Source organism: Chiroxiphia lanceolata, chromosome 1 (genome assembly GCF_009829145.1).
Source record: "Chiroxiphia lanceolata isolate bChiLan1 chromosome 1, bChiLan1.pri, whole genome shotgun sequence".
Taxonomy (NCBI): Eukaryota; Metazoa; Chordata; class Aves; order Passeriformes; family Pipridae; genus Chiroxiphia; species Chiroxiphia lanceolata.
Window position 1 is genome coordinate 99,229,406 of NC_045637.1, and position 13,087 is coordinate 99,242,492.

At 37.4% G+C, this 13,087-nt stretch overlaps 1 protein-coding gene across 5 annotated transcripts in view; it reads right to left on the minus strand.

The window, feature by feature from the left end:
• ICE1 (interactor of little elongation complex ELL subunit 1) overlaps positions 1 to 13,087 on the minus strand; it is a 46,229-nt gene that overhangs the window by 6,223 nt on the left and 26,919 nt on the right. For all 5 annotated transcript variants that reach the window (XM_032690153.1, XM_032690187.1, XM_032690169.1 and 2 more), the window contains 4 exons: positions 12,733 to 13,085; positions 7,114 to 11,565; positions 5,103 to 5,271; positions 2,067 to 2,227 (listed from right to left, as the gene is read on the minus strand). In XM_032690153.1, coding sequence (XP_032546044.1) covers positions 2,067 to 2,227; positions 5,103 to 5,271; positions 7,114 to 11,565; positions 12,733 to 13,085 — 5,135 coding nt within the window. The remainder of the gene's footprint in view (positions 1 to 2,066; positions 2,228 to 5,102; positions 5,272 to 7,113; positions 11,566 to 12,732; positions 13,086 to 13,087) is intronic.

Sequence of the window (13,087 nt, forward strand, 5' to 3'; positions counted from 1 at the left end):
GAATGTCTGAAGTATCAAGAAAAAAACCCTAGGCTTATCACAGGAACAGAGTGGCTGCTTGGCAGATTTTCTCAGTACCAAAGCTCATATAATAGGCAAGTTCTGCCATGGTTTAAGTCACTAAAATGGTACACTTTGACCAAGAAATAAATACCCATTCTACCTGAGTTTTACTTTCATAAGTAGAATAATCTTCTCATAACAGACTGTTGATCACAATCTACTTGAAATTTTTCCCTGTATTTCTATAAGTAAAAGAGAGCTTACAGATAGGATGATGCCATCTCCTATCATCAATACAGAAATTTCTGAGGTCCTTCTCCCCACCTGCAGCAGCTCTCATATTTCAGAGATCCATAAATAAAGTAGGTAGTGTGAGTGCACAGAATTAGTATTTCCAAGAACATTTACTAAGACATACTTATGTGCACCTCTATTGGCATGAAATTTAAAGCTGTAAACTAATAGCATGGAGAATGCAAATTCTTTGCTAAACAGGGACCGCAGTACAGCATAAGTGAATACCAGAGCTTAATGCTACATCACAACTGTGATTTAATAATAAAAAAAAGCAGATACAAATCCACGCCCTCTTAACTCACTCTACTATAAACCTGCTCTAAAGCAGGAGGTTTATGGGGGCTGTAATTCCAGTGATACCATTTTAGATTCAGGGCTCGTTTCAGATTTAAAAAACAAACAAGCAAACAAATAAACAAAAATAAAGGCTATGATGACAGCAGTAAGACTAGCTGCAGTCCTCAAGGCAGTTGTGGAACAGTGTGTTTGGACAGGGAACAGGTGAGCTATTGTCATGGTTTAGGAATGGTATTCTGCAATTTAGTGCTCTCAGTGAAACCATGAGTCAGTGAGGTAAGAAATCAAACAGTAACAGCAGTAATACTAGTGACAGGGTAAAAGAAAGAGGCTAATGATTAACACAGAAACAACAATAACTGACTGCTCCCCCCACCATGCTATGCCAACGCAGAAGGGAGCTCTTCTCCCTGGAAGAGAAGCTCTTCCCCACACCTGGGCAATGACATGAGGTGGTACAGAATATATAGAATAACCAACCTATGGGTCCTAGCCATGCCCCCTTCTGGCTACTGAAAAATTAATCCTGTCGTGGCTGGAACCAGGATAGGAATCATGGAACCAGGAACTATGAATCAATATGATTTTGTTCACTTGATATTTACAAAACTATAGCACTTCAATCAAGCATTAATATGGGGTTTTAAAAAATACAGGGCCCTAGCTTTCAAACAAACACACAAGCCTGTTACACAAACTCCTTCTCCAGAAGCAAAGCACCTCTGGCTTTCCATCTCTATGATATAAATTTGTTCCTAATGATTTCAATTGTGTCCAATTTTTCCTCTTTGCAGCATCCCTTTCAGGATGGTAATATGTGCCTGCTGAAAACTGATAGAAATTATTTGCCCAAGGGCTCAAAAACTTGAAATCAAATCTCAAAAGTCCTTAACATTGGTCACCCTTCTTCTGCCATCACTTGTTTTGTACTGCCAACTGCTTCTGAAATTAACTGCCTGACTTTTTTTGGTGATAAATGGGTATTTATAGTCTACTTTGCAAAAGGATCATGAGTAAAAAGAGACAGGCTGATCTTGAAATTAATTGTGAAACATTATTACCTATTACACAGGGAACTATGAAAGACAGACAAAACCAATATGTATTAAAAAGATCCAACAATGAAAAACAAAACAAAAAAACATCTCAAAGAACATCAAGGTCTCAGTTCCATAGACGGAGGGAATTCCCTAGTCCAAGATCATGCTAGTTAAAGTTTAAAAACAATCTTTACTTTTAACGTTTAGTAGAGAGATTAGTATTTAACAGGGAAAACAAGACAAGTATTGTATTCTAGTAGGGTTTAGACAACTAGAGGAAAAAGGCCTGAAGCAGCATTAGTTGTGCAATTATACAGACTCCATGGGATCTTCACACGCTTCATTAGAAGTAAGCTGCTTGTTTTGATTCAGACAGCAAAGTGACCAATGCAGACAAAACCTGACACTCACAATGAAAGCAGACATTACCTGTTCCCAGCTGAGGTAAGCACTCAAACAGGCCAGCATCTCATTGCTTGCACTCTGCCTGACAACTAATTGCATAGCTTTGTTAACTGCACCTTGGGAGACAAGGATGTCAGGCCATACATTTGTGATAAATAAAATCATCTTTTCTGAGTCTGGAAAGTCTAAGAAAAAAAGAAATAACAAGGTATGATTTTAGTATTTAAAAACAACAAAAAAATATATTCAATCATTAAAAGCCAGTACAGTCTTTAGCAATATAACTAGGAAAGAAGGCATAGAAGTCACATCACAACAGCAGCCCAAGGAAGGGGAGTTAAACTAGCACATCTCAGTCCTGAGACTAAATAAGAAAATAAGACCCAAGGCAAAAAAAACAACAATCCAAACCTTAAGCCACCTCCCCCGCTGTAATTTCACTCTGTCTCCCTTTATCTTTCTTACTTCACTTTAATTCACTAAGGAGAATGGTCTCGGAGCATTGAAACTGGATTCTTTTAGGATTAAACTGTAAGATGCACTCAAAAAGCCTACCTATATATACCCCAGACACAAGTGAGCACTCTGATTAATGGATCGAACTACAACTAGTCCAAAGAAAAAAATAATCCTTGCTAATACCTTGCACTCATACACCTGTGAAATCCACATTAAAAAAAAGAAAAAGCCTGCAAAGAACTTTCATACAATTCACACATGATACTTCTTAGCAATTTTCCCAGACTTTGTCAGGGAAATTATACATTATGCAAGTTGTAAGTGAGCATATATGAATGATGCATATTAATATCTGTACTTCCATGGACATAAAAATTTGCACTACTCCCACATAATTCAAGAATCCTCATTCATTAAAGTAATTCAGTGCAAATATCTGACATGTATCAGTAAGAGAGAACAGAGTTCCAGGCCATGAAGAGGAAGCCAACAGATGCTTCTGAACACCAAAGCAGAAAGCTTCAGAGCAGAATATGAAGATGAAACATGAATGTGTAGACTGTAAGCAATAACAAATACACTGGAATAAGTAAAAAAGTAGATATTACTTTCATGTATGGAATGCAGTACTGGAATACATATGCCTGGAAAAAACAAACGAAATGTGAAAAGCTAAATGTGCCTTCCCTCTTCACTTAAGTATAACTTCTACATTTTTCAGAAGAACTTTTTTCAAGAACTAGAGAGCATATCAAAATACATCAAATCACAAAGCTTTAATGAGCATAAAGAATTTAGTGTCTTGGATGAACCTTCTTCTACTCTGAAGCTGCTCATAACATAATAATTAACTTTTTTCTATCAGGACACGGACTGTAGGTGAACTAGCATTATCTACATGCTTCAACTTGAATTGCCTGCCCAGGAATTTGAAACACTTACAAAATTCACTCAGTGATATAAAAGACTTAAGACTTAAAGTGGCATGAAAAGAAGAAAAGTTTAAAAAAAAAAAAGACAAAGGGAACAGAGGAGGGGTAAAAGACAAAATAACCAAAAAACTGTAATATTTTATTTACTGTCATTTAAGGCAGAATACCTGAAAGAAGAACAGAACAAAAAGGTTGTCAAGACAAAAGATGATGCAAGTCTAATGAGGTAGTACTGACTGTTTATAGTAAATTTGTTAATTGTGTAGCTCGTGTTGCTATAATTCTCATGGGAATACGTAAAACTACATGAAAGAGAAAGCCCTAAAATGAGTACATTGTAATCAAATAAAAACAAACGAATTTTAAAAAAACTAAATGACCTTTAAGATGTGCTTACAGCTGTTCACACTCATAAGTATAAAACCACAGAACAATGACAACAGGAATTTATGCAATTCAAGGTATAGAATAGAAAATCATTTAAAAAAAAATCTGCGTTTAGCTACTAAAGTTTCAATCTTACCCAGAAAAAAAAAAGGGAAAAAAAGGGGAATGTTTAATATTTGCAAGAACACACAAAAAGAAAAAACAACAAGATACTGCAAAACAAAAGGCTTAACTGTTATTTTAGACTAAGAAAAGATATCTGATGAGTTTCTAACATGGTGCAGTATTAAAACTATTAACATGAAAAAGTAAAAGGAGAATTATAAGGGACTGCATGAAGGATAGAAAAACAGATACAAACCCAGGAATTCAAAAAAGAACCAAGAAAAAACCCAAGCAAATAACAATATGACACCCCAGAAAAAAAAGATAATTAAGAACAAAATGAAATCACAAAGCTTTTGAAGATAAAAAACAGAAAAAAAGACAAGAATGTTATATGAAAGATAATCACTAATTGAAACAATCACAAGTTCTAGCATTCTGTTCCTCAGTGCTCTCAAATTTTATTTTAATTTGAAACATGGATACCAGGATACTATTGAGCCCTGCATGTTAATGGTACTTTCAAACTTAGTGAAGTCCTTTCAAAACTAAGACTCTTAATTTAGTACAGTGATAGTATGTATGTATTACCTTTGTTACTGGGAACAAAAGGAAGCAGGGGAGAGGAAGGGAACCAAAATGGAAAAAACCCTCTCAACCAAGCGAGACTTTGAATAATGGGAAGCAAAAAAAAACTTTAAAGAGGACATGTCATAAAAATACACGAGTTTTGATTAAGGTATTGTCCAGCTCCAGACACTATTTTAAGCCAATACATGTTTTTAAATCACACTTACTTTATGAATCAGGACCTAATTAAAATAAGAAAATACTAACAGGCAAAAAGGACAAAAGTCCTTAGAATCATATTATCATTTTGGAGATGGTAGGGCAAAAATGAAAGCAAAGAGGATCCTAAGTAAAATATTTCTCTGGAAAAATAAGTAAACTACTAAAAGCCCAGGTCACCACCAAACAACAACACAGATGTGAAGGAACTGTGAGAAAAGAAATTTCTTCTAGAACAGTCGATACTTCTGCATTATAGAAAGAAGTTCTAAGGAAAACAACTCTTTCACAGAATTTTTGCTTTTTTTTACAAACATAATAATTCTGGAACACTACAGCAAAGACATACAGCATATTTAAGGTGTAAGACCACTAAGCCACACTATACCTTCTTTAAGTAGGCTATAGCAGAAAAGGCGAGCTCTTTCCAAATCTCCCAACTGTTGACAAATTCCTGCATAGACTCGACACAGAGCCTGACTGAAGTTGTAATTTGTGGCATTCTTCTGACCCTTGAGTTTATTGAGAATAACATGCAGCAAGGACTCTGCTAAATGCTATAAGACACAAAAAATATTGTTAGACTCTTGTATACTTAAGGATATTGACAATATTGTAATAGTATGACAAATAGAAAGGACTACTATCTTATTTGCAAAAATATTTTTTGCATATATATGAAAATGCAGAAAACTAAATCAGAAGCAACAAGTGAAAGAAAAAGGAGTGAGGAGCAACTTCCTGGAATAAACATGCCTTAAACAGATCCAGAATAGGGCTGCTATTCTTTAAATATAAACTGTTTAGTTATGTGATTTAAAACAAAGAACAAGGAGAGGAATAATAACAGGTAGAGGGAATGAGGAGAAGAATAATGACAGGTAGAAGATAATAACCTAATCAAAGCAAATGCAGCATCCTGACTTAGGTACTCCAGAGCTGCCACAGGAAGACAAACAGCCCGCTGTCCAGGTGTGAGGCTTACTAGATTTGTTAACAGCAGTCTCTCCCTAGACCACCTTATGTACTGCAGGAGGTGGGGATGAGATATTCCTGCCTACAGTAACATGGGACTCAATATGAGATGCAAGGAAAGAGAATATTGGGATTGCACACACCTTACTACAGGATGTTTAGAGGGAGAGCTAAAAGTAGGGAGTACAATGAGATGCTTAGGAGCCAAGTGCTGGAGAATACACTGTTCAGACTGGGTACCTGCAGACACAAGGTAGTTGTGAGGAACCAGGAGGTCCAAGCCAGCCACCTGAATGACCCAGGAGTCTAAGAGTCAGACACATCTGGACCAGCTACTGGAAGAATACATATGTGCTTCTGAGTCTCTAAGTTTGCCAGAGCACAAGACAAGTGTGAAGAACAGAAGCCACCTACTAGTTATATTGAGTGCCTACTGTTAGCTACTGGAGGAATCCAGACTGCCTGTATATATATATACATGTATGTATTGTCCACTACCAGGTTTTCATTCCAATTAGTCAGAAAAGGGAATAAGATTAGCTGCATGTTATGTGCATGTGTGCCTATTTGGAGTACATATCTGGCCCTTCTACTGGCTGGACCTGGAAACATAAAGCTGCCATAGCCTTGCTTCTAAGAAGTTACAGATTTGGCAACTCGTAACAAGGATGACCTGAGATCTTGGTAGCAACTTCTAAGGAGAACTTTATGAACAAAAAATGTAACAGGACAAAATGCTGCCATGTATCAGTTGGTGAATTGCTCTGCTGTAGGCTAGAAATTATCTATGAGAAAAATGGCAACTGAAATTTTTCAGCACTGATGCTAAGCAAGTTCTGGGAAACAAACTATGGGAAGATTTTTCCAATAAAATTAATTTGAATAACCTCATGTAGAATAATAAAGGTATTTTATTATTTATTATTATTCAATGAATTTTATCTTATTGAATTAAAAAAAAATAATTTTGGAGGAACTCCTTCCACTCCACTCCATCCACTACAAAAAAATGCTGCAAAAATAAAGTGGATTATGCATACATTAGAAAAGCATATGTACTACACCCTGAGATTAGGTCAGTTGGTTAGATTATGGTGTTAATAATGCCATGGTTATGGGTTCGATCCCTGTACACTTAAGAGTTGGCCTCTATGATCCTTGTGGGTCCCTTCCATCACAGAATATTATGTGATTCTGTACTTATAAATGCACTTTTGCATCTTGGACACCACTGAACAATAATTTCTTATGCAGTTCTATATTTTCTTATGTTATACAAATTGAGATGTCTAATAACCTTTCAAGACTATACTCTGGCACTACAGATTGCCAGAACAATTGAGAATTCAAATACTACATACTTACACTCTTCATCTGCACAGAAGTGATTATTAAACCATAAAATTTAAAATTATGCTACTTACCTTGTTTTTTATACCAAATTCATAGACAACTTCTTTCTCTTCATTTCTCATTATCGGAATCTTTGAGATATTGCCAACATACACGTGTCCTTTAATAACTGGTAACAAGTCAAAACAGGACTCAGCAACTTTCTTTAATGCCAAAGAAACTTTCTGGCAGTCAGGATCAATAACCTTCTTTACTGGTAGTGATGCTTCTAAACTGGAGCTGTGTGATGAATCGCTAATTTCACTTCTTTTACCATGGAAAGCCTTCTGCATTTCAGAGATTGTATTTTTAGTATTTCTGACAGCAGCAGTATCATTGGGCTCCAGCTTTGGTGGTTCACTGTCCAACCTCAATCTCTTGGCACTTCTTGGCATAGATACCTGCAATAGTGTCCTTTTTTCAAGATGATTTGATGAATTTGAAAACAATTGCTGATTTTGCACATCTTTGTCTTCATCTTTGCTACTATCAGATTTCAAATTGCTCCCAGTTTTAACAAAAGCAGTTGATGTAGATGCAATTGCTTTGAATCCGCGTATTTGAGACACAGGTCCTGGCAAATTTTGGCTTTCTGACAAAGCACATCGGTTAAGTTGAATATTGCCTTTCAGAATGTTTAGTGTCCTTGCCCTTGCAGACAGCTCTGGATACATAGTGTCCAATATTTTCACAGAGTTCTCTTGAGGAGTACCTGGACTAGCACTATCAGTTGCAAACAGAGGAAATCTTCCTGGAACGGGAAGTGCGTGCTTTGGAATGGAAGTACAAAATTTCAAAGGTGAGGAACAAATCCTTCTACCTACTGCCACTTCTGAGGGTGAGGGAGGAGAAAATAAAAGAGCAGATTTTACTGTTGGAGTATCTGTTAATGGAGAAATGAGAGGAAGAACAGGAGTGTCATGTAGTGGGGATATCAGGTCATCAAGAGGGGAGAGCAAAGAGGATTGACCTGTAGAAGACATTACTGGGGACATGATACCAGCAGTTTTAGGAGGAGTGGCAATCAAAGGCAGTAGCAAGGGGGGCAGAGGAGGACCTATCTCTTGCCTAATTTTATTTATCATCTCAGATGAGCATTTTGTTGGCATAGAAGTATCAGCATTTGCAAGAACTGGCTTAGTAACTTCGAGAGTCTTTGTTCTTCTTTTACTTTTAAACAGTCTCTTTGATAGCTTGGTATGCATTACTTGGGCAGCTGTTTTGATAGAAACAGTAGAGATTTCAGATGGTTCTTGCTCTTGGCACTTAAATTTACTGCTCTTTTTGAGAGCACAAGAATCTGATTCCAACATGCATAACTTCTCAAATACTGTCTTTCGTGGCTCAGAGGGCTGCCTAACTGTTTGACAACTGCACTTAACATCAGATAGGGCTGGATTTGGAAGATACTTGAGGAAAATTTTTTTTCTACTACTACTATCTATGATAACATCAGTGTTGTTTTCTCTTATGTTGCAAGAGGCGTGATTATTATTATATTCTTCAAACACTGAGACCCCCATATCAACACTGCGTAGTAGACCTTGTTCCACATTTGACTGCAGTTTTGCAGAATCATTTCCTTCTAAGAAATTGCCAAGTGCTAACACTCTTGTATTTAATTTACCGGTTTTTACAGTCAGCCTGCAATTTTCTGAGAATCTGGTTAACATCTTGCATAGTGGTAACCTATTTTTTGAAGCACTTGGCATCACAGGGCTTTCTTTTGATGTCCCAGCTTTTAAAAGACTTTCCTCACTGTCATTGATGCATCCAGCAATGTTAGAATCTATGAGTTCATTATCACCCTCAGTATTTTCAGAGGTTACTAATATAAACTCCCTTTTCCAAGAGGCTGAGTCTCTAGCATAACCCTCCTCAGTCACACTTGACCACTCATTTGCAGTATCTCCAGAGCTGTTTAGTTCACAGCATGTATCTATATCCACCATAGTGCCTGCTTTTAGATGACTAACTGTAAAAATATTTCCTGGGTGCATCACTGAATGAAGTTCACACAGTTCGTAATCAGCATCAACAACTGCACCAGTTTCCAGACCACCCACTGCAATTCTCTTGGAAGCTCTCAGTTCCTTTCTGAACATGGGACCACATTTAGAACATTTCACATACCTAACTTTTTGTATAGAACAGTCTTTCTCTTCAGAGTAATTGCTCTGCTCTGACATATCAAAATCATTTTTACACCTTTTAAGGGCATTTTCCCCAGATCCCTCAGAACTATTCAGTTCTTTGCTTTCTCCCCCAGCTAACAGTGAACCAGTTCTAGAAGGATCTGTTCTAACCTCCCGTGTAGAAGTCCTGCATCCTGATTCTTGACAATCAAACTTTTGGAAGAGAAAAGCATTCTTCTTATAAGAGTTTGCATCCAATATCTGTGATTTAACAGATGCCTGAGGTTCTTTATCTACTGTTTGCTCCTTATCTGGAATTTTCACTTCGTTTTTGTGTACATATCCCCTCTCAGGGCAGCCCAGTTCTTTGCACATGTTGCCTTTTTCAGCAGACAGGATCTCAGCACTCTCTTCCAAGCTTTCTGAAGAACAGTTAAATGTACTACCCATAACACAATTTGTATCTCCCTTGTTTTCCCATGTACAGGAAAAAGCAGCCTTCCCTGTGACATTAGTTTCAACAAAACCAACAACTTTCAGAAGACTGAAATTTAGATCAGGAGGCCTTGTGGATTCCAAGCCAATTCCTACTTGCACAAGAGAATCTGTTTCTTCATTACTTATACAGTGATTCTTCAAGTCCTCTTGAGTAGAAAAAGCCAAGCCACTTTTATAATCCATTTCCGAAGAAGGCTGGCAGATGATCCCTGAAAAATTATTTTTCTTCACGTCATTATTTTCAGAGTTAAATGAACTGGAGCAAGTCTCAGTCACCATATTTAATTCCCCTTTTATTTCATCACATTTAATATTTTCAGTTATCAAGAACTGATTGAGAGGTTTTGCAAACTGTGCCTGAGAAGTAAGATTACTTTCTACTAAGATAGAGTCAATAGAATCTCCTCTTGTTAACAGCTCACTGCTTTCCTCTCCAAAATCTTCTGGATTAACTTTGAATTGAGTCTCTTGAGATTCAAACTCCCTAAAGTTTTGAGTTTTGGACTGCTTACATTCTAATGTACTATACAAGTTTTCAGAGTGTTTTATTTCACCTTTCATTTCTGTAAAATCTAACACAGAGGATTCACACTTAGCTACACTGCTTCCTGCATCAATAATGCATGCTCTCTTTGGTAGTGCAAGTATACTTTCCAAGTCTGACTTCCCTTGAAATAAATTACTACAATTTTCTTCCTGATGTGGTTTGCTTTTCATATATCCCCCCTTCTTTATGCCTACTAACTTTCCATTTTCTGTACTATGCAGTAACTCTGATGATTCAGATATTTCTCGAACACTTCCTCTGTTAAATTTCATGGCTAGTTCAATAGTTGGAGCTCTGGTTACATTCATGTTTTCACTTTTGAGCTGTTCATCTTTTGGAAAGGCTGACAATAAATTTCTGATTCCTTCAATAGCAGATATAGGTAAGTAATGCCTAGAGACTTTAACAGTCTCTGGTTCACATTCTCTGCCCACTTCATCCTTTGCTGTTTGCACATGTTGTTTCTCCAGTATCTCTTCACTGTCATGTTTTATTTCAGAGCACAAAGAGTGTGCAGAGATCTCAGTAGCTCCAGCCATATTAGTCACTTTGATTACATTTTTTGATTCATTTTCAACAACTTCATTCTGCATCAACATACCAGATTTCTCCTCAGAATCTTCACCTTGAAGCACAATGCATTGCTCAGCTGGCAAATGAGTTACACTTTGTGGAACAGATACTTTCCTGGGACTTCCTCTCTCTTCTAATAATCCACCTCTTTCTGCTTTCATTAATTCACCATGATTTTCATGTTTACCCTCATTATCAACAGCTCTGATTAAGGTTACATTCTCTTTTGTTTGCTCACTACTTTTTTCCATCTGATTCTGAGGCTTGGAACTTTGTAACATAAAATTAGCTAAAGAACCTCCCTCTTCACTGTACATGTTCTCACTATCTCTTTTCTGTTCTTTAATGTCTTCCAGTTTGTGTGCTGTTGCTTCTTCTCTGTTCTCAGCTTCCATATTCTCAGAATTCTTCTCCAAACGATCTTTGTTAGTTTCCATGTTTGTAATTAAAGTAGCAGCTTCAGCTAGCTTTATTTCAGCCTCTCTCTCCTCTTTGCTTGTCATCTTTGGACTGATACAAATGTTCTTTTCATTCCAACTCAGATTAAGTGAGATTTCTGCATCAAGACCATGCTCACATGATTTACTCTGTCTGTTGCACTCCTCATTGAGGCTGACTACATTACAACTCAGAGGCTGAACTTGGTCTTCTTGCAAAATATCTTCTGCTGCAGAAGCACTGCAATCACCTTCTTCATCACTGGAACAAGTGACTTCTCCAAACAACATATCCTTCAATGAAAAAAACAAAGTTAATAATCTAAACCCTGGTATCAGTTTTAAGATATCCTTCTGTAAACAAATGCACTGGTGGCCCTGATGCAGTGGTTTTGAGAGATTAAGGCTGATAACATAAATTACAACCTTCTCCATCACTGTTTTTCACAGCAAATGGAAAGTACCTCTGTTAAAAGACTTCTTTACCTATTTACTTGCATTCTAAGGTTACTGGAAAACTGCATTTGAGTAGCATTTGACTTTCAAGTTCTGCAGTTTTGCTATGAAAGCCATGCTTATGTTTGAACAGGAGTTGGGACTATGTCTGCAGCATTGGGAAAATAAATTATTACAGCAATTTGAGACACAAGGGACTGTGCTCATTTTGGCTGAGGCAGTTAATTTTCTTCACAGTAGCTACTATGGGACTATGTTTTGGATTTGTGCTGAAAACAGTGTTGATAATATATACATGTTTTTGTTATTGCTGAGCAGTGCTTGCACAGCATCAAGGCCTTTTCTATTTCTCATACTGCCACACTGGTGAGGGTGCTGGATGTGCATGTGAAGTTGGGAAGAGACACAACTGGGACAGCTGACCCCAAATGACTGAAGGAATATCCCATACTGCTATGGCATCATGCTGAGTATATAAAGAGAGAGGAAGAAGGAAGGGTGGGATGTTTGGAGGAATGATGTTTGTCTTCCCAAGTCACTCATGCATAATGAAGTCATGTTGTCCTGGGGATGGCTGAAGACCTGCCTGCCCATGGGAAATGGTGAATGAATTTCTTGCATTGCTTTGCTTGTGTGCGTGGCTTTTCCTTTACCTATTAAACTGTCTTTATCTCAACCCACATATTTTCTCACTTCTACTCTTCCAATTCTCCCTAGCGTTCCGGCTGGTGGGAAAGTGAGCAAGCGGCTGTGTGGTACTTAGTTGTTGGCTGGGGTTAAATCATGACACATACATTTCCCAAAATTATCTTTTGCTCCCTTCCACAGGCAGTATGCTACAAGGTAAAAAAAAGTATCCATATGAATCTAAACACACAGAGACCCTTTCAGTGCATGAGTAACTAACATCGAAAAAACCAAAAAAGCCCAGGAATATAAAATCATTAGTTCTGCAGGAATTTTAAGACCAAGTCAGTGCCAAGTCTGATGCATCCTGAAACTCACCTGTGTAGTCAGTGGTGAAAGTTGTACTGGAGAAAGTAAAGCAGGGAGAGGCCTGGCCCAATTCAATATTTCCATCACATTTCCACCTGAGCCCTTTTGCTCCTGATCAGAGAAGCCTGAAGTGCTGTGCTCCCCACCTGTCTGTATTATCACATCAACATTTTTATCCTCACTGCTATGCAGACATTCTTCAGTAGTTCTGTTCTCAACACAATCATCTCCAAAAGGCTCAGTACTCGCTTGAAGTTGCATGGCTGTTACAGAATTTTGCTTTACAGCACTTTCCACTGAAGAATACCAAGGTAGAGTTTTGCCATCACACTTCCTGATCTTTTGGTGGATTTGTAAAGTGTCT